At 31.5% G+C, this 22,481-nt stretch overlaps 1 protein-coding gene across 6 annotated transcripts in view; it reads left to right on the forward strand.

Moving 5' to 3' along the window:
* LOC143068891 (1-phosphatidylinositol 4,5-bisphosphate phosphodiesterase classes I and II-like) overlaps positions 1 to 22,481 on the forward strand; it is a 110,509-nt gene that overhangs the window by 81,498 nt on the left and 6,530 nt on the right. For 2 of the 6 annotated variants that reach the window (XM_076243238.1, XM_076243240.1), the window contains 18 exons: positions 1,020 to 1,276; positions 1,925 to 2,021; positions 2,684 to 2,768; positions 3,372 to 3,444; positions 3,918 to 3,969; positions 6,524 to 6,678; positions 7,138 to 7,302; positions 8,832 to 8,931; positions 9,427 to 9,531; positions 10,048 to 10,166; positions 11,775 to 11,955; positions 12,301 to 12,378; positions 13,627 to 13,742; positions 14,771 to 14,968; positions 15,082 to 15,093; positions 20,154 to 20,425; positions 20,949 to 21,006; positions 22,009 to 22,095. In XM_076243238.1, coding sequence (XP_076099353.1) covers positions 1,020 to 1,276; positions 1,925 to 2,021; positions 2,684 to 2,768; positions 3,372 to 3,444; positions 3,918 to 3,969; positions 6,524 to 6,678; positions 7,138 to 7,302; positions 8,832 to 8,931; positions 9,427 to 9,531; positions 10,048 to 10,166; positions 11,775 to 11,955; positions 12,301 to 12,378; positions 13,627 to 13,742; positions 14,771 to 14,968; positions 15,082 to 15,093; positions 20,154 to 20,425; positions 20,949 to 21,006; positions 22,009 to 22,095 — 2,210 coding nt within the window. Of the gene's footprint in view, positions 1 to 1,019; positions 1,277 to 1,924; positions 2,022 to 2,683; positions 2,769 to 3,371; positions 3,445 to 3,917; positions 3,970 to 6,523; positions 6,679 to 7,137; positions 7,303 to 8,831; positions 8,932 to 9,426; positions 9,532 to 10,047; positions 10,167 to 10,757; positions 10,847 to 11,774; positions 11,956 to 12,300; positions 12,379 to 13,626; positions 13,743 to 14,770; positions 14,969 to 15,081; positions 15,094 to 20,153; positions 20,426 to 20,948; positions 21,007 to 22,008; positions 22,096 to 22,481 lie in introns of all 6 variants that reach the window. The other 4 variants (XM_076243241.1, XM_076243243.1, XM_076243239.1 and 1 more) reach the window with 3 other exon arrangements.

Raw genomic sequence — 22,481 nt, forward strand, 5'->3', positions numbered from 1 at the left:
ATTTAATCTATTCTAGCTCCTTAACATAGTTATAATACTCCAAAAAGTAGGTTGTATGTATTAAATATGCTGGAAAATACATTTTGAAAATTTTACTTAGCCATGGTATTTTGACCCCCTGCGGTATATTGAACCCCCTACCATAGACCTCAAATAAAAAAAAATAATAGCCAATAATTTGTAAATTAGATTATCTGCAATATTATTTATCAAAAACAGGGGGGTTCAATATACCGCAGGGGGGTTCAAAATACCATATGTGAAAAATGACCCCGGGGTCAAAATACCATGTGGTATAATGACCCCGGGGTCATTTTACCGCATGGTATTTTGACCCCGGGTTCAATATTTAGGGGGTTCAAAATACCATATGTCGAAGAATATCAACAATATTTTAGTTTCAATGACATTCATATTTGATTCAACATTCTTGTTCAAGTTAACTTCCATGCATGTATACTTTTACTTTCTGTTTATAAAATTGAGAATGGAAATGGGGAATGTGCCAAAAAGACAACAACCCGACCATAGAAAAAAACAACAGCAGAAGGTCACCAACAGGTCTTCAATGTAGCGAGAAATTCCTGCACCCGGAGGCGTCCTTCAACTGGCCCCTAAACAAATATATACTAGTTCAGTGATAATGAACGCCATACTAATTTCCATATTAGTACGGCGTTCATTATCAAATTTCCAAATACTCACTATGGTTTTACTGGGACATAACTTATACCTACCTGATTTTGTACTTCAAGCAATTTTCTGTATTGTCTTTATCCTGCACATGTGATGACCTAGGCATCCAAACATGTTGATCTCATTAGATTACTGCAGTGAGTCCTAAAGTATTGTTGTTATAACAGCTTTCACATTTTGTGTTTTTTATGGTAATAACCCTGCATACCTTAGGCATCCATTTAAAGGATTCTATCATATTCAATATTTACCATCTATCTTGTTGAAGATTCACCAGGCGTTGATTCACTGTCATATAATTATTTCTGAATTTTTTTTTTTAGCACAACGTGAACGTGTGAGCAAACAGAACAGTACAACAAAATATGAAGAGGGAGAAGAAAAAGAACAACGACGACGGAACTCAAGTTTGAGTCCAGAAAATAGCGTAGAAAGTCCAGACCAAGATACAACTAATGAATTCATTGGACCTGTTGAGGAGGAGTCTGATACAGACCACAGTGAATATGATTCTGATGAGGAAGAAGGAGTAAAAAATGAAAAGGAGGACGGAAAAAATGCAAAATATAGAGAAGAAAAGGTGAGTTAATTGAGATGACTTAGCTGTACTGTTTTATTTACCTGTAGATCTTAGAACTTCTTTATATTATAATTTGATAGTTTAAATACTTTAAGAACCACTAATGGTAAATCAAGGATATAGGTCAGCTTAAGAGGAGACATAGTGATCCTACATTCCAGCGGCGGCAGCCACAAATATTCACTCTGTGGTTAAAGTTTTTGAAATTTTAATAACTTTATTGAACTATCCTGGATTTGTACCAAACTTGGACAGAAGCATGTTTCTAATCATAAGATAGTATCCAGAAGTAAATTTATTTTTTAATAATTCAATTTTTCCCGTATTTTACTTTTAAATGGACTTTCTTCCAGTTAACATTACATACAGTCTGCAGTTAAAGTTTAAAAACATTTTTAAGATTCTTGAACTAGCCTTGATTTTTACCAAACTTGGACAGAAGCTTCTGACAATCAAAAGATAGTATCGAGAGGAACATTTTTATTGATTTTTTTCATCATTTTTGTTGAGTGTGTGATTAACAGCAAAAGTAGGCGAGACACTGGGTTCCGTGGAACCCTTACAAATTTTCTTGATTACTATGTCAACAATGTATAATTTGAATATATATAAACTTTTGAATATATATTTTTATTTTGTTTACTTTAGGGTACAGCAGGTAGAGAAGCTGAAGCTGGATTAGAAATGTCAGAACTTGTTAATTACATACAGCCAGTTCATTTCCACTCATTTGATATGTCAGAAAGTGAGTAGAAGAAAATAGTAATGTCATGTCATAAAAATATTTCATAATAACCATAAAAAAAACTGCAGGCAATGATGAGTTCAACATTAAAAATTTCATTAAAATCCGACCACAACTTTTTGACAATGTTTTAATTTCGATATGGTGTAATACTTTTGACCTAAGTCTATACATTTGTCAAGCATATGTCAATGAGACAGCAACCCAATGACAAAAATAACCAAAATGCCTCTAGAGGTGCATCTAGGGGTGAACACAAACTATATGATATGTCTACATCTAAATTGTCCTGAGTTTAAAAAAGTTTTAAAAAGTTGTAAGATCTGCCATTAACTTCAAATTCTGAGGAAAACCAACCCAAGAATGTTGAAATATAACATAAGATAACCATGGAAAAGATTCCTTTACACTTTTACTATGTTAAGTAGATCTCAATTCTCCCCTATATGTCTATCAGTGGTCTAAAATAAGGTTCATTATTAACGAACTTGCTACTTTAAATATCATTTCAAGGAAAGTTCTTCATAATACTACCAATCGTATGCATTATTAAAACTAGTTAAAGGGAACATACTGTTTCTTTATTGAATATTTTTGGTTTTTGTGAACTCTATTTTTTGCTTCTGTGTATACATGTCATTTCACAATTATTTTATTTCCAGAGAAACAAAAGAGTTATGAGATATCATCATTTGTGGAAACCCAAGCCACCAGTTTACTGAAAGAAAACCCTGTAGAATTTGTCAAGTATCCTTTTATATCACAAGGCTTTTACTTCAATGCATTTGAACTCATAGGCATCATTTTTGGCATCTTATTTATATTATTTTACAGTGACAAAATAAATCTAATTCTGTGCAACTCAATCCTTCAACTTTTTCCATTTATTTCACAACACAATCATTTGATAATTCGCTATTTCAGAATCTAAAGGACTACTTTAGACTAAAAGTGGTAATCTCATTGTTCATTCACTAAAATAACGTCACATGATTGATTGATTATTTATTGTTTAAGACATTTTAAAACCATCACAACATTTTTGTTTCTGTTCTTTGCCCTTGGAGGAAGGCGTAAGAGTGATTTACACACTCAGTGAACAAATTATCATCTGTGACTTCCTCTCAGATGATAATTTTTTCCCTTCAGTCTCAATCATCCCTTACACCTTCATCCAAGGGCAGAATGTTTATATAATTGAATCCTTTGATAATTTAAATTAAAATTTCATATACATTTTCACTGTACAAACAGTATTTGACATCCGTCCATAGCTAAGATTCTAAGTTCCTTCACTTGGTCTCATGTTTGATATTATGACATCATTTGTTTTCCTTAACTGTATCCTAGTTACAACAAACGTCAGTTAAGTAGAATTTATCCACGTGGAACAAGAGTAGACTCTAGTAACTTTTTACCTCAGGTAAGTTTTTTCTATGTTACTATATGTACTTTAAAGTAGATATAAGAACATGTGGTATGAGTGTCAATGAGACAACTATCCATCCAAGTCACAATTTGTAAAAGAAAAACCAAAAAGCCTTGTTTTTGTTTTAGATGACATCATGTTAGGACAGATATTCTGATGAAGATGTCAAATTAAAATCCTATAGATGATATTTTGTGTAAACTAACCTGTGAACAGAAATTTATGTATTCGTATACCATTCAAAGATGCTGACATCACTAAACAGGCTTTTGACTTTTTAAAGCAGTTGGTTATGCCGTTTGGATAAAAAAGGAACCAATTCATAAATTAGCCTGCCTTGAATAGTCAGAATAAATACCTTACATTATAAAAACTACACTAGATGATATTCCCAACATTGCATATTTGTGTTTTGCCTGAATTATTATACTATAGCAAATATAACCCAAATGCATTAATTATTTCAGATATTTTGGAATGCAGGTTGTCAAATGGTAGCCCTCAACTTCCAGACCTTAGGTATTTGTCATATTAAGCATATGCACATTAAATGTTAAAATAAAAAACAATTGCACTTAAACAATAAAAAAGATATTTATCATCATCATAGACAGGAAATGCAGTTTTATAATTGAAGAAACAAAAATCTTTTTGTAACTTGTTTGAAGTTTCTTCTCAAGTTTAGTCTGTTCAGTTTGAAATAAATTTGAGAGTGAAATTTAAGTATTTTAGTCCAGTTGATATTATAATAGATGTCAATTTACCTTACATACCAATATCCATTTTGCCAATACTTCAAATATTTCATTTCTTTCCTATCGTAGGTCGGTGGTTTTCTCCATCTCATCCACCAATAAAAACTGGCCGCCAAGAAATAGCCCAAAAGCGGAGTTTAAAAGTGGTGTTAAAACACAAAAAAAAACAAAAATCAGATCAAATATTTTGACCACAGAATGAACATGAAAATGTAATCACATTTTAATCAAATACTGCAGAAGCAACAGTCATACTTGGCCAACAGCTGAACAGTAATGAGTAGTTACATATGTGCTGTTTTGGAATCTACCAGACACCTACTTCTTTTTATGGCCCCACAACAAAGTTGTCAGGGACACATAGTTTAAACCTTGTCCGAAATTCCGTAATTCCGTCATTCCATCAGTCTGCAACAAACCATTATACGTTTTTTTTTTTCTAAATGGCTTTAGATATTGGACTGATTTTTGATATTTGAGTTAACCATGATGAGTTACAGATCAAGTTTGAGTTTAGTTCTGAAAATCACAGTTATACAGACTTTTTTTTTAAACGCGTTCAGATTTTGGACTGATTTTTAACCGGATTTTTGTGACAAAAATGTCGGTTATTGATTTGGGGATGTACGGCGGGCGGCCGGGCGGGCGGGCGGCAATCAAATGTTGTCCGTGCATTAACTCATGAACCGTTCAACCAAAGCTTTTAAAATTTTAATATGTTATTACTGACAACTATACGAAGGTCAAGTTCAATAATGGCGATTTTGACTTTTACCGTTCAGGAGTTATGGTTCTTGAATGATTGAAAAATGGAGTTTCTCAGTCAAGTCCGTGCATTTACGCATGAACTGTTCTACCAAAGCTTCCCAAATTTTAATATGTTGTTACTGATGACAGAATGGAGGTCAAGTTCAATAATGACGATTTTGACTTTTACCGTTCAGGAGCTATGGTTCTTGAAAGATTGAAAAATTGAGTTTCCAGTCGTGTCCGTGCATTTATGTGATGAACTGTTCTACCAAAGCTTCCGAAATTTTAATATGCTGTTACTGATGACAAAATGGAGGTCAAGTTTAATAATGACGATTTTGACTTTTACCTTCAGGAGTTATGGTTCTTGAAAGATTGAAAAATGGTGTTTCCCGTCGTGTCCGTGCATTTTCTCATGAACCATTCAACCAAAGCTTTTGAAATCTTAATATGTTGTTACTGATGACAAAATAGAGGTCAAGTTCAATAATGACGATTTTGACATTTACCGTTCAGGAGTTATGGTTCTTGAAAGATCGTAAAATGGCATTTCCATTCACGTTGTTGCATTTACTCATGAACCATTCAATCTAAGCTTTTCAAATTTTAATATGTTGATACTGATGACAAAATGGAGGTCAGATTTGATATTGACGATTTTCACTTTCACCATTCATCAGTAATGGTTCTTGTGATATTGCCAGGACACAAATAAATGTTAATAAATCCGGTTTGCTGTCGTTGTGACAGCCTCTTGTTGGTATGTGAGTTAACCATGATGAGTGACAGATCAAGTTTGAGTTTCGTTCCGCTTCATTAATTTTTGTTGAAATTACGGGCTTTGGACTTTGATAATTGTTGAAAATCACAGATATACAGACTTTTTTTCTAAATGCTTTCAGATATTGGACTGATTTTTGGTATGTGAGTTAACCATGATGAGTTACAGATCAAGTTTGAGTTTCATTTCGCTTCACTAATTTTTGTTCAAATTACGGGCTTTGGACTTTGATAAATTGTTGAAAATCTCAGTTATATGGGTTTTTTTTAGACCTACATATTTGGAGCAGATTTAGTATATGTGAGACTACCATCTTGTTTGTGTCTGCATAGGTTGTTGAAATTGCAGATTTTTCAAATTTTTGGAACGGGGCCATTCGTGTCGTTTTGACACATCTAGTTCTAATAGTTACGAGTTTGATTATGTTTTATGTGACCATGTGTTATCTGGTTGAATAGTGGTATTGTGCTACTGAAATGTGCCTAAGAAATGATGTCATTTAATTGTGGAAAATCTGGTGTTCTCGTCATTTTAAAGAATGTTTTAAACAACTGATATTTCATGAATATTGGAAATTATTATGCTTTGTGGAATGTTGACTGAAACAATATCGAACAGATAAACAGACAACACTTATATGAAAAAAATGCCTTCTAAGGAAAGTACTACATGCAAACTTTGACTGTTATATAAGCACAATTTTCATGCTTTAAGTACTGTGGTTTATTTGTAATTATTATTTAGCAGTTCTTCAGTACTGAAGGAATACACATTTATCTTTTTACAGATTTAGCAATGCAATTGAACCAGGGAATATTTGAATACAATAATAGGTCAGGATACGTATTGAAACCAGATTTTATGAGACGTCATGATAGAAGGTTTGATCCGTTTGCTGAGTCTACAGTGGATGGTATTGTGGCAGGAACAGTTTATGTTAAGGTAAATTTTAGATGGTATTGTGGCAGGAACAGTTTATGTTAAGGTAAGTTTTAGATGGTATTGTGGTAGGAACGGTTTATGTTAAGGTAAATTTTAGATGGTATTGTGGCAGGAACAGTTTATGTTAAGGTAAATTTTAGATGTTGGATGATATTGAATTATTAATTGTTTTATGCTAATTTCAGCACTATTGGTCATATTGGCTATCATCTGGCTGTTAGATTTTATTGTTTGAGGAAGTTGGAGTGCATAGGGAACTGCTAACCATTCAGCAGGAAAACTGACAACCTTTGTCAATTAAGAATGGAGTTGAATGTACCTACCACATATGGGGTTTGTAACCTCAGTGTGGACAGGTATAGTGATACAGTTTGACTACTAAAACCAATTGCCCCCTTGATATTGTTTAGGGACAGTTTCAGCAATCTTAATTTAGCTGTTGAATAATTTTCATTGTAGGTGATATCAGGTCAGATGTTATCAGACAAGAAGATAAATACATATGTGGAGGTAGATATGTATGGTTTACCTACAGATACTGTCAGGAAAAAATATAAAACAAAAACTATTATGAATAATGGAATTAATCCTGTTTATGATGAAGACCCTTTTATATTTAAAAAAGTAAGTAAGATATTTCAAAGGTAAGAAATTAAGACTTAGAGATGACTTTGTCTATTTTTCTTTTTATACCACAGCAAAAATTGAAAATTTTTTGGTCATATTTTGGTATGACGTTAGCGTAGTTGTTGTTGGCGGAAGACATTTGGTTTTCACACTATAACTTTAGTATAAGTAAAAAGAAATCTATGAAATTTTAAACACAAGATTTATGAACATAAAAGGAAGGTTTGGATCGATTTTGGGAGTTTTGTTCCCAACAGTTTAGGAATTAGTGGCCAAAAAGGGCCCAAATAAGCATTTTTCTTGGCTTTTGCACAATAACTTTAGTATAAGAAAATAAAAATCTATAAAATTTTAACACAAGGCTTATGACCACAAAAGGAAGGTTGGGATTGATTTTGGGAGTTTTAATCCCAACAGTTTAGGAATAAGGGACCAAAAGGGTCCACAATTAAACTTTGTTTGATTTCATCAAAAAATGAACTATTGGGGTTCTTTGATATGCAAAATCTAACCGTGTATTTAGATTCTTAATTTTTGGTCCTGTTTTTCAAATTGGTCTACATTAAGGTCCAAAGGGTCCAAAATTAAACTTAGCTTGATTTTAACAAAAATTTATGGGAAAAATTGAATTCTTGGTTGATATGCTGAATCTAAACATGTACTTAGATTTTTGATTATGGGCCCAGTTTTCAAGTTGGTCCAAATCGGGGTTCTTATTAAACTTTGTTTGACTTCAACAAAAATTGAATATATGGGGTTCTTCAATATGCTGAATCTAACCATGTATTTATATTTTTAATATTTGGGTTATCAAATTGGTCCACATTGAGGTTTAAAGGGTCTAAATTTGAACATAATTTGATTTCATCAAAAATTGAATTCTTGGGGTTCTATGATATGCTGAATCTAACCAAGTATTTAGATTTTGGATATTGGACCATAATAGGTAAATGTCCAATTTAAAATTTTTAAGTTTAAGTTCTTAGACCACATTCATTCTGTGTCAGAAACCTATGTTGTGTCAACTATTTAATCACAATCCAAATTCAGGGCTGTGTCAAGCTTAAATGTTGTGTTCATACTTGCCCCAACTGTTCAGGGTTCGACCTCTGCGGTCGTATAAAGCTGCGCCCTCCGGAGCATCTGGTTTTCTCTTAAATCTTAAAAGTTTTTAGTTAAAAACAGTTGTAATATTTCTGTTTCAGAGAGTTAAAATTTGCATTGATAGAACTTCATTAAATCATCTGCAACTGGAGATTGTATCTCCTTCATGCATAGCTAGTTTTTACTCCTTGTCGAGGATTTTGATCCTCTTGGGTAATATCAGCTCTTAAGCTGAAGAATAAAGTTTTGGATTTCTAAAGATTTAATCATGAACATCACTGAACAGACATTACTTGTAGAAATTGGCATCTGGTGCATTAAAATTGTTACTCTTCAATGTAATTGAACAGAGCATTTGATATTTTCAAGTTTAAATCCACTGCAAAGCTTATTATAAGCTGTATATTCATCTTATTTTGCAGGTTGTCTTACCAAATTTAGCTGTGATACGTCTTGCCGTTTATGAAGAGAATGGAAAAATGTTGGGACACAGAGTGTTAACAGTACAAGGTCTAAGACCAGGTAATCCATATTTGTGATTATTTCTGTGTAATAAAAAAAAACACATTTTGCTGTCTTTTCTAGCGATTTAGAAACTAAATGCTATTTTATGTTCAGAGAATAGTTAAGTGTCCTTAATGTGTTTAGTTTGAAATGTATTTCCGTATGCAAAATGTACAAGTATTTCTTGTTTATAGATTTAGGAAGATGTGATGTGAGTGCCAATGAGACAACTCGCCATCCAAATAACAATTTATAAAAGTAAACCATTATAGGTCAATATACAGCCTTCAACACGGAGCCTTGGCTCACACCGAACAAAAAGCTATAAAGGGCCCCAAAATTACTAGTGTAAAACCATTCAAACAGGAAAACCAACGGTCTAACGACTCTAATCTATATAAAAAAATAGTGGATTGCCTCTGCAATAGGAAGCAAAATCTTTTCACAATTTTTATTGACAACATATTCGATATTGAAAAAATTATGACTTAATTCAAATTATTTCTTTTGCAGGTTACCGACATATACCACTTAGGAATGAGTTTAATTTACCATTGAATTTGCAAACATTATTCGTACATATTTGTGTCAAAGATTTTGTTCCTGATGATATGGAATGTAAGTTATTTCCCTTTGCAGCTGTACATAAAATATGTTTGATCCATTGATCTTTCAAATTTGTGCACTTTCCCATAAATTTCCTATGTCACAAGGTTAATGTTATTAGGTCACAGTAAGAACAGATTGTTCAATGACATGGTTAATACTGATTGACACTGATTGACCTTGTGTCGCAATCGCAATTTCCTTGCCATCCTTTAATTTACATATTTTTACCGATAAAAGTTTCCATTCAAGACAAGATTTCAGGCAGAAAGATCCCTGTGATTGTAGATCACCAAAGATGATTTATTTTGAATCTTTATAAGTCGCTGTATTTTTTTCCTTCCTGATTGTTTAATATAATTCAGCAAGGCTCTGATTTAATGAAAAATCTATACACAATAATAAGTATCAGTTATTGTAGCCGATTATCCCTTACAATCCTGAATTGTTTGTGAAAACCATTAAATTAGATTTTGATGTATATATTGTCTGTGAATGTAAATAGAAATGTTTTGACTGGTGTTTTAGCCTTTGCAATGCGGATAACCAATCCTTTATCAAAGACACCGCCACCAATTACAAGGCTTAAGTCCAAAAAAACAAACAGAACAAAAATGTTATCAAGATATCTAGATGATGACATTATAGTAAGTGATAGTATTCCTCCTCTTTCTTAATCTCACTACAGCATGTGTATGAACAAGTCATTAAACTATTGTTGCAAATGAGCTTAATTTCCTATAAAATCTTTTGCATTACCTTTGTATATATGATACTTTCTGACATTCGAGATGCTGTGGATTCAACAATATTCATGTGGTACCAATTTTTGTGGATTTCATGGTTTAAGGTAAACAACAGATTGAAATTTTAAACAATTTATTATATGATAGCGCTTGTATTCAGACCTTGGCAAATCCATGATATTATGTTTCCAGGAATACACAACTTTTCTACTGTCCACAAAAATTGGTAATCATGAAAATAAATGAATCCACAGTATCACATTATATATCTGAAATTAACCGTTTCAGAATCTAAAGAATCATGGGTAATTTCATTGTTCGTACCCCAAAATGAAAATAACGCCACGTCATTGGTTAAATTTCCATTGTTTATGACATTTTTAACCAATCAGGACGTTGTGGTGTACACTTTTGAAAATATTACCCAGGATGCATTAGATTCTGAAACGGCGAATTGGAATGAGCATGAAGATCTATTTTCCATTTTTACAGTACTGGCAGCAGCTTTAATAAATCCTATTGCTTACTTGTCAGAACTTGATAAACATACTAAACAACTGGCCATACTTGAATTGGACGAGGTATGTAAGAATAGATCTAAATACTGTATATCTGGAATTTTTCTTTCAAATGCAACAAATTTTCTCTTTTTCCTTGAAAAGATATCTTTCAGCAAAATCCTGCACAATTTTTTCCTCACTTTCCATTTAAATTAATTGATGTAACCAGTCCTTTTAGGGAATGATCAGAAAACAAAATCTAACACAGAAAAGATCCAGATATAAGTATAATGTTCTTTTTTAGATTGTTTCTTAATTCACTATGGTATTTAAAATTTCTTACTACAGCTGAAGACCGTCAGATTTTATATTGCTTGTCAATTGTAATATCATACACTTCTATCATATACACCTCATGTACAAACCTTGATTAAAGTTCAGTGGTATAATTATCTCTTTAATTCTGCATTCTACTGTTAGAGCATGTTCCAAATCACCTGAAAATTGGTAAATTAAACTTATTCCTCTGGATTGTGACATGTTGTCTCAAAGAAGAAAATTTATACCTTATTTTAAAATAGTTGTCAAAATTTGAATGAGTTTCAATTGATAATTAGAAATGTCACATTTAATATGTAAATTTTTACAATGATCAATGAAAAATTCTGAAAGGAGCATAATGGTATCAAACATGGCTGCAAAATTTTCTGAAAACAGAAAATTTGATAGAGGGATGCTGAAAAATCCTGGAAAAGATTGATTCCAATCTATATGGACATGATACGTCTGTGGTCCACTTAACAGTTTGTGAGAAAAACTCTGAACTTTTGATGAACATCTTGTCCAAACCATATATCTTTTTACTGGAATAATTTAGAATTCTATTAGTATTTAACTTGATACGGGTATACAGTATTCAATTTGTGGAGATTAATTCTTATATTTGATAAATATATAATTTATGTAGAACCTTATCTATAGTTAATAAGATTGGTATAATATTGAATAGGGGTCAAATGATGAAGGAGAAAAAGAAGAAGTTGTTAAGTCAAACGGAAATGCCTCCTCACCAACCAAAGTCGTCACAAATTCTAGCCCCATTAAAAAAGAACCAACAGCAAAACGTTTCAGTGGTGGTGATCACCAGCAAGTGTCAACCAAAATCAGTATAAACAGTGATGGAAGTACAGGTACCAGTATAACTTGTTAGATTTAAGGCTACATCTTGTTTGTTTTTTAAGTACATTGTACTGAAAAGGTCACATTTTTGTGAAGATTATTCATACCTTATGACAATAAAATCTTTAAAAAGAAATTGATCTTTTGCTTGCTGAGAGTGCATGTTATGTTTTCTCAGTTGCATGTGGAAGCAGTAGGACTTTACATCAGATGTTAAATAGTAGTTCTGACTTAGATATCATGTTTTTGGATATCCCCTTTATCTGCTTCTTAATAAACATCTTGAAATAGTTTCTGATATTCAGATCCTAAAGATTGTATGGTGTGCTATAACAATTGTATTCATTGTTTTCCAGGAAGAGAAGGTGTAACGATACATCAAATGACCAGTATAAACAGCGAGAATGGATTGCAGTTCAAATGTAAACTCAATGGTATGTCTTTTATTATAATTACTTGCATTGTCAATGGGGAAAGGAGGTCTATAAACTGCTCAACTCTATTATTAACTTATTTTGATGTACATTCTTGTTAACCTTTGTAACCCCACAGCATTTTATGTACTTCAGTATTTGTTACCTATCATTAAATTGTTCTAAAGATGCCACTGTATGTGGTGAAGCATGTAGACCAGAATAAAATAATTTCCTTGCAGTAATCGGGAGAAATCTGTTTGCGCCAAATATGCGTCCTTTTGCGCCACAACTTTTTTTTCTAATGCTACGTTTGCGCCACCTGTTTTAAAATTACATGGTATCATTTGCGCCAAAAATAAAACATACCATTGCGCCAATTAGAAGAAAAATGACTTCCCTCCTCATTTATTAGGACTTGGAACCGACAGTTTACACGGCAAATGTTTCCTTTTTTGAAACATATCTTCTTCTAACTGCTGCTAGATGGGTACTTCCCAATAATTTAATGTATGTAGATGGTTGTAACTTTACTTTATTGTCCAAAAACACACAAATTGACAGAGGAAATGCATAAAACAGTTCATTATAATTCCTGTGGAATGCTTCTGCTTCATTACTGGTACATTTTGTGGTAGATAGTTTCAGCCAATACGCAAGATGGAAACAAAGCACTGTGTCATTAACATATGTGGCTAAAACATAATCAGTGAAAGCTTCTAGTTTCTTCTATTTTGGCATATCTTTAATTTATGTTCAGCAAAGCAATAAGTTTTCCTCTCTCTCTGTACATTGACTGCCTAATGCATTTTAAGTCATTCCTCTCCAGATGCTCATCTTCATGGTGAAATATCTCCAAACATATGATACTATTGAAGCCAAAAAAAAAAAAGAAGAAAATAAATATAATTATATTAGTCATTACTATTTATGATAGATATGTTTACAGGTAAATTGGCGCAAATGAGTTCCAAATATTGGTGCAATTGATACATTTGGAAAACAAAATTTGGCGCAAATGATACCCCTGAAAAACAGTAATTGGCGCAAAAGGACTGCTGCCCAGTAATCTAGGATGTTGTTGTCTTTGTGTATCATTATTTTTCCAAAGTTTTAAGACAACCTCAGCATACTTCTTGGTATCCATCCTGATTACTGTACCAGCTTGTACCATTAGAAGGTGTTCATTCACTCGATGCATCTTTACTGAATATTATTTCAATATTATTATGTTCTTTTTGTATTTTAAGTATTGATTCAATATTACAGATCCATCCATAATTGAGCCTACATCTATAGAAAAACTTAAAACATTAAAGCCTTACTTGAAAATTACATCTAAGCGGGATAAAGAACTGGAGGCATTAAATCGTAAAAATGAAAAGGTGAGTACGTCAACATAATGTTTGTATTGTTAGGATCTATTATGAATTGTAATAACTAGACACGTTGAGATAATGTGAAGTCTTATCTGAAAGGAACTTACTGTTCATTATTAATCTAAAATAGTTTTCAAATATTATACTATGTTTAAAAGAAATTTTTAACCCAAAATTTACATCTAATCAGATAAAAGCTTGAATAGAAAAAGGAATATATTAAATTTGGCGCAGGATAAAATTAAATTCTAAAAATGAAAACCAAAAATACCCATATGATCATATATTATGAATGAAAAAAGATCCTGTAATGTAAATCTTATGAGTATGCCACATGTTTATTAAATAAATGATATAAAATTTGTGTCATATAATGTTATATATATGTATGAGCTTGCTGATCCTGAAATATAACTCCTGCCGTGTCTCCTGGATAATTGGAACAGTTTTGAATATTCTATGTAAACCAGAGATGAAGTGAGTAAGTTAACAGATCATGTCTGTGTTTAATGGAAGATGTCAATCAATTTTTTTCATTGATTTCGTTCATGTGTCAATCTTCAAACCATTTGCCAATCTTCGAAGTTCCATACATTTATGGACTTCAGTGTTAGTTTTATGAACTTAGATTGTTGGAGGCAAACATGCACTTTGTGCAGAGCTAGGTCAGATGTAAGGAGAAGGAACTGTTAAACAAAATAGGGTCCCTTATCAAAATTATTTAATGCTCTTTATTTTTTTATTCATAGTTAATCACATTTGCCTATATATTTCTAACATACTTGTTAACTATTATAGTTCAAACTTTTCATACATAACTATTTTTATTTCTATATTACTCCAATTAATGCTAAAAACTAATTTTGACAAATGGTGATGAATAATTTACTTAAAATTAATATTAACAAAAGTGAAAAGAGTATATTTAATTCATAGAAATAAAGGACACTCCATTTTCATCCTTTTCGTGCCTAAATAACCTGTTGATGGGGATTAAGAAGGGAAGATAATCATTGAAAGCATATTACTTACAGGCAAGGCAAAACTTGAAAGAAATACATGAGTTACAAGAGGAGCGATTGATGATATCTCAGGTTAAAGCTAAAGATACAATGGAAAAATCTCATGCCAAGTCCGTAAAGAAGGCATTACGACGGGGCACTTCTGTGGACGAAGCAGAAACTAATAATCGTTTACAGTATGGTAAACTTGTCCAAGAACATAATTATAAGGTAAAATTGTAATGACCTTCAGGAAGGGAAATTGAAGGTCGTTGCTATATATACATATATATATATTAGTGATTATGCATGTGGAGTTGACTCTGTTTTGTTTTCTTTTACAGCGTAAAGGCAAGGTAATGACCCAGAGGTTCTACGGTGATAGCTTTCTAAATTTGATCTTTGACCTGATTTTTGATTGGCTTATTTTAGCAAATAAACCTATATTTAGCTTGAAGATTTTTACCTACTGCAGCAGATATAAACAGTTGATTATAACCTTTTAAGGATTCCCTCATGAACTATGATTGGTGCATATTTAGTTGTTTCCAGTAGTGATCAAATTAATGTAAGATACTGAAAGGTCATTTTAAATTCAATGTATAGACATGAATGAAAATCAAAACTTTTTAAAAAATGTAGACATTTTACAGCCGTCATTATATTGAGCTGTTTTGGGTGTAAAACTTTTGATATGTAATTATTAATTTTGAAGATCCAATTCCTCAATTTGCGATTATTTTATTGTAACATGTTTTCTTTGGAAATTTTGAGAATCACCAATGAATCTTTTTGTAGACTAAACAGTTTTTGTCGAGCCTGCAACTTTTGTTGCAGAAAGCTCGACATAGGGATAGTGATCCGGCGGCTACGGCGGCTACGGCGGCTACGGCGGCGGCGTTAGCTAACTTTTTAAAAGCTTTATATTTTAGAGGGTGGAAGACCTGGATGCTTCATACTTTGTATATAGATGCCTCATGTTACGAAGTTTCCGTCAGTCACATGTCAAATGTCCTTGACCTCATTTTCATGGTTCAGTGACCACTTGAAAAAAAAGTTCAGATTTTTTGTAATGTTGAATTCTCTCTTATCATAAGTAATAGGATAATTATATTTGGTATATGCGTACCTTGCAAAGTCCTCATGCCCGTCAGACAGTTTTCACTTGACCTCGACCTCATTTCATGGATCAGTGAACAAGGTTAAGTTTTGGTGGTCAAGTCCATATCTCAGATACTATAAGCAATAGGTCTAGTATATTCGGTGTATGGAAGGACTGTAAGGTGTACATGTCCAACTGGCAGGTGTCATCTGACCTTGACCTCATTTTCATGGTTCAGTGGTTATAGTTAAGTTTTTGTGTTTTGGTCTGTTTTTCTCATACTTTATGCAATAGATCTACTATATTTGTTGTATGGAATGATTGTAAGATGTACATGTCTAGCGGGCAGATGTCATCTGACCTTGAGCTCATTTTCATGGTTGAGTGGTCAAAGTTAAGTTTTTGAGTTTTGGTCTTTTTATCTAATACTATATGCCATAGGTCAACTATATTTGGTGTATGGAAATATTTTATGATCTATATGTCAGTCCCGCAGGTTTTATTTGACCGTGACCTCATTTTCACGGTTCATTGCTCAGTGTTAAGTTTTTGTGTTTTGGTCTATTTTTCTTAAACTATAAGTAATAGGTCAACTATATTTGTTGTATGGAAGCATTGTTAGCTGTACATGTCTGCCTGGCATGGTTCATCTGACCTTGACCTCATTTTCATGGTTCATTGGTCTTTGTTTAGTTATCTTGGTTAATGCTAAGTTTATGTGACAGTTTTTAATAAAGTTTTATACTTAGGACTATCAACATAATATCAATAATTAGTAAAGAAGGCGAGACATTTCAGCGTGTGCACTCTTGTCTGGTTATATGTAACTTTGAAGAGTTTCAATTTTTAGAAAGTTTGTATCCAAATTTCTGCTAGAGTTCTATGAAATTTAGTCTAAGGAATCTTTCAAAATTTGAAGATTCAAAAATCAGACTATAGGCTCACATGTATGATTCACATAATAGTAATTCTACTTATCAAAAATTTAAAGTAATGGATTTACATTTCAAATTTCAATAAAAATACAGACTCTTTTTAAAAAAGAGGCAAATGATACCAAAGGGACAATCAAAACTAAATTTTAAATCATAAGGTAAACAGTTCTAATCTATGCAATATCATTTTTACTTTCAAATAGATATGCACAATCTAGTTCATGAAAGGTAATCATATAGATTTTATTCAGAATATGAATTTATCATCCAAGATATTGTATAGTATATCTACTCTGTTCTTTAGTATATACTATCTATCCATTATACCCCTTGCTTTTGAAATTCAGTATTCAATGGTTTGTTACAAGTTTTTGTATGCTTGAAATTTGAGAGTGTTTGACACAGAATACTGATGGAAATCTTTTTTTCCCCATTATTTCGGAATGCAGACAACTGATTATTTTTATTCTTTGAATGCAGACGACAGATTTATTTTAATTCTTTGAATGCAGCAGACAGAATTTTTCATTTCTTTGAATGCAGTTTGCAGATTTTTTTAAATCTTTGAATGCAGTTTGCAGATTTTTTAAATTCTTTGAATGCAGTGAAAATTTCTTTCATTTTTTGTCTTCAGTATGCAACAAATTGAACATATAAAAGAATGTCTTGCATGCATGCATATTTTGATTTCTTGATTGAAACTACATGATTCATAAAGAAAGACAGTTTTAACTAGTTTTTTAAAATAAGGGAGGAAAATAATAAGGCAAATTGATATTGAAATTGTTATAAAAAAATGCTTGCTTTGATTTAACATGGGTTTTGTGCTGCCCCAATTTGTGTCATCAATTACTAGTGAAGAAAAAAATGTATAAAGAAGGCAGTATTGAATTATGCCAAATATATATTATATATTATCTATAATAAGGTTTACTTGTCTGTAAACAATTGGTTAAAAAGATCTAACAGAAAATGGAATTTGAATTTACCATTGCAAGAAGATTTAACACATGTATGGTTTTGGTTGTAATACATTGTTGGAAAATTGTCAACAAATAAATATCTATTTTTTTTTTAACAGTTATTAAACAGGAAACATGTTTTTGGTGTTAGGATTATTTATCTAAAAGCTCATACAAACAAATTTGATATTTTCTGACAATCAGACTACTTTACTGTATACTCCTATTTTCTGCAGCATATTTATATATATTTCCTATATAAGTATGTAAATTGTAAATATATATAACTCACTTATACTTGTCAACCAGTTTTATTGTAAGTGTTGATTTCGATTTCTATTTTATGAACACCTGTCTTGAAAACTATGAGGCATTGCAACCTAGATGGATAAAACTTCACACTCTGTAGATTTATTGTAGAATAGAAAGAAACAATTTGATTACCAGATTGTTATGTTCCTTTTTATACGAAAAATAACCCAAATAATTTGCAAATGTAAGGAAAAAAAAAAAAAAAAAAAAATGCAAAATGTGTGTTGACCATGAGAACAATACATTGTAAAGACAATTGTAAAATGGAAAAAAAAAATACACAAGAGGAACTGTCAAAACTCTAATACTAAACAGAAAACTAAAGATTGATAATATCAACTTTGAACATGGGTGCACTGGAAGGGTAAGGGCTGGATTTGCCACAGGTAATTCTCAGGTGCTCTGAAAGGGTAAGCAATTAGTCTCTTACATGGAAAATTCAAGTTTAAATGACATTTAACAAGATAAAGTAAAAAAAAAAAATCAATATTCTATTTAGCTTCTCCCTGATGTTAAGTAAAATTTATTCAGTAGTTATATTTAGTTTCTCCCTGACCTAAAGTAAATATATTCTGTAGTGTTATTTTGTTTCTCCCAGATGAAAGTGTTCACTTTTGCTGTGTCTACTAGTCTATAGTACCAGAGCTTTTACTAACATGTTTATGTAAACACGGTTTATATAACTTATAACTTATAGATTGTATAATGTTTTCGTTGGTTTTTTCTTAAAACTTGTAATTGTGACTGTGAAAGTTTAACATTCAATTGCTGTATCAAAAAGTAATTCCTGAGATCAATAAAACAATGCATAGACATTATAATATTGTAGTAATGTCTGTATATAAATGTTATCATGTGCTTCATGGCTAGTTATTGTTTTCTCTAATTTTCATGCTATTTTCCCATCTGTGTGAGAAAATATAATTTCATTTCTAGAGGAAACTTTGTTCACAGCAAAGATTGGTCCGAATTCAATTATGACATCAAATTTTCAAAAGTAATTCCTGAGATCAATAAAACAATGCACAGATATTATAATATTGTAGTAATGTCTGTATATGAATGTTATCATGTGCTTCATGGCTAGTTATTGTTTTCTCTAATTTTCATGCTATTTTCCCATCTGTGTGAGAAAATATAATTTCATTTCTAGAGGAAACTTTGTTCACAGCAAAGATTGGTCCGAATTCAATTATGACATCAAATTTTCAAAAGTAATTCCTGAGATCAATAAAACAATGCACAGATATTATAATATTGTAGTAATGTCTGTATATGAATGTTATCATGTGCTTCATGGCTAGTTATTGTTTTCTCTAATTTTCATGCTATTTTCCCATCTGTGTGAGAAAATATAATTTCATTTCTAGAGGAAACTTTGTTCACAGCAAAGATTGGTCCGAATTCAATTATGACATCAAATTTTCAAAAGTAATTCCTGAGATCAATAAAACAATGCACAGAAATTATAATATTGTAGTAATGTCTGTATATGAATGTTATCATGTGCTTCATGGCTAGTTATTGTTTTCTCTAATTTTCATGCTATTTTCCCATCTGTGTGAGAAAATATAATTTTATTTCTAGAGGAAACTTTGTTCACAGCAAAGATTGGTCCAAAGTCAATTATGACATCAAATTTTCTGATTTCTAATGAATTATTATTTTTTGTGATGTCATCAAAAAAGGTGACCATGCCTGATGAACACAACTTATTGCAAATTTTTGATAAGGAAAGATAAAACGTGTCTAGATACATTGTTTTGTCTAAAACGCATTAGAGAAACAGATTCAACCACTATATCTTGTATATTACGATATTTCTCCACTTTCAACAACTAAATTTGGAATACAGTATTCAAAAAGCTTTGCGTTTAAATATTTTTAATTTGATTTTTTTTCTTTTACCTGTTTTCTATAAAAGTAAGAGCGAAATATATAAAACAAAATAAAACTATTTTTTTTTTGCTCTGAGGAATTAGGGGGGGGGGGGGGGGGGGGCTTAAAGTAGGAATCAGTACTGTTTATAACCTTATCTTTTATATACATACTGTAGTGATATAAAATAGCTGATATACTTTTTATTATTTTATTTTTCTCAACAGCATAAAGAATTAAAACAGACACAAGGAGAAATTTTTGTAGATATGTGTAAAGACCAGTTCAAAGCAGAGTTAGACATTCATTTGAAATATCATACACCGATCTATGACACATTGAGAATGCTTTTAGATATTAACCATAAAAATCATATGGAGCAGATTATCGAAACATTTGAAATGGATTCTGATGAATTGAAGAAAGAAATGGAAACCAGGAGTAAATTGGAGATGAAGAGATTAGCCAAGACCATCAAGGACAAAAATGAATTGTCAAGGTCAGTATATATATCAATCTAATTAAAATCAAATCTCCACACTTTCTCATTTTTTATGCTTGGTTGCTATAAAAAATGAGCAAGTACATAGATTTAATTTTAATTAGATTGAGTATATATAATAGTTTTAAGTCCACAGAGAATAAAGGAAAGAATTTGTTTAGCTCACCAGGCTGAAAGGCTAAAAATGTTTAAAAAAATGATTCTATTTAGTAACAAAACTCATTTGATATATGCCATTAGAACTAATAAAATTGAGAATGGAAATGGGGAATGTGCAAAAGAGACAACAACCCGACCATAGAGCAGACAACAGCAGAAGGTCACCAACAGGTCTTCAATGCAAAGAGAATAAGAATATTATTCACAACAAGTTATAAATAAGATATCTGTTTGTTGTTTTAATATTTGGAAAAATTGCTGCCATGATGAGAAATTAACAACTACTACATTGTTGAATATGTAAATTTTTTACTGAAATAATTTATCTAAAAATATGATTAATTTTGATTTTTTTTTTCAGAACAAAAAGAGAATCTCAATCAAAACACATAAAAATGGTTGTTAATGAAATAGAAAAGGTAAGAACAGAGTGAATCAAATTGGTGAATTTGTTTCCCATCATTAAGGATGTACACCTCTGAGGAGCTAAAAATTTCTAGAATTAAACTTTTTTCTTAACCTGATTTTGGGTTTCATATGACTGTAAAAGACTGGATATGGGATGTACCTGTTTCTTGTAAAATTATGTTTTGTACCTTCACCCATTTTCTCAAAAATTTGGATAAAAAGACTGTGATTGGTAATAAAATTTGAAAAATTTATTACTCAAAAACAACTTATTGTAAATACACAATTTTTTCACAGATTTTAGTTTGATTATGATATTTATTAAATTCATTGCTATTTTCCACTTGTATTACATGTTTTGGAAATAATTCGAGAACAAGATTTCAACCAGACTGAAACATCAGAAGAATACATCCTTAACAGGACCTACTTCTTAATAAAACTAACAAAAAAATGTCAGTAAATATTGTACTTGTGAAGTATAATTGTATGTAATTTACATATTTTCGTGGTTCTTTCCTTCTGTTATGAATTCAATACACTTTTACACTTTGTTCCCATCCAGTTTGAATGTGTTAAAACTATCAGTTAGGGACCCACAAAACAATGATGTTTGAACAAACTATGAACATTGATACCTATCGAGAAAAATTCTTCCTTTATAATTTTTGGGTAAAGATTGCATGACTTGATATCTTCATCTTTCAAGGTTTATTACTACCTTTGATAGTTCAAAATGATGATTAAGTGATAATTCATTAGAACAGATCAAGTCAATGTCATTCAATTTATTACTGATATGTTATAATTAGATGTATTCAAATTACACATATTATAAATGTATATCAATTTGTAAATGGACATGTATGCTTTTTGTCAAATTTCTGTTCACCTATTCTTTGAAAAATGTGATATTTTTTTTTTGGGGGGGGGGGGGGGGGGGGGGGGGGGGTGTGAGGAGGAGGGGAAATGGTTAGCATGTTTGATGATTATTTGTTGACACTTTTTTTCAGCTGAAAGAAATACTAAATTCGAAGCAAGAAGAATTAACACCAATTTTAGGCAGAGTTAGACAAGAATTAGAAAGGGAAAAAGATGAGGTATGTTGAATGGAGTACTTTGGATTAATTATTATTCGTTGGATACCAATTTTTGTGGATTTCATTCATGGGAACAGGTGAACCATGGATTAAAATATTCCAGCTAATAACAAATTTTCTATTGTCGTGTAGGTATACCTTGACCAAAACATGAAGTCAAATATCCATGAAAATGCAAGTTTTTCTCAATTCATAAAAATTAGTAACCACGAAAATAAACAAACCCACATTATGTAAAAAAGCAGTGGCAGATCCAGGGACCCCCTTTTTTTTTGGATGATCAATGCATTTGAATGGGAGCATATAGTTGGAACCCCCCTTTACTCTGGGTTGGGAATCCCCCCTTTTCAAAATGGCTGAATCGGCCACTGAAAGGTGTTTTAAGG

The sequence above is a fragment of the Mytilus galloprovincialis genome, chromosome 3 (genome assembly GCF_965363235.1).
Source record: "Mytilus galloprovincialis chromosome 3, xbMytGall1.hap1.1, whole genome shotgun sequence".
In the NCBI taxonomy this organism is placed as follows: domain Eukaryota; kingdom Metazoa; phylum Mollusca; class Bivalvia; order Mytilida; family Mytilidae; genus Mytilus; species Mytilus galloprovincialis.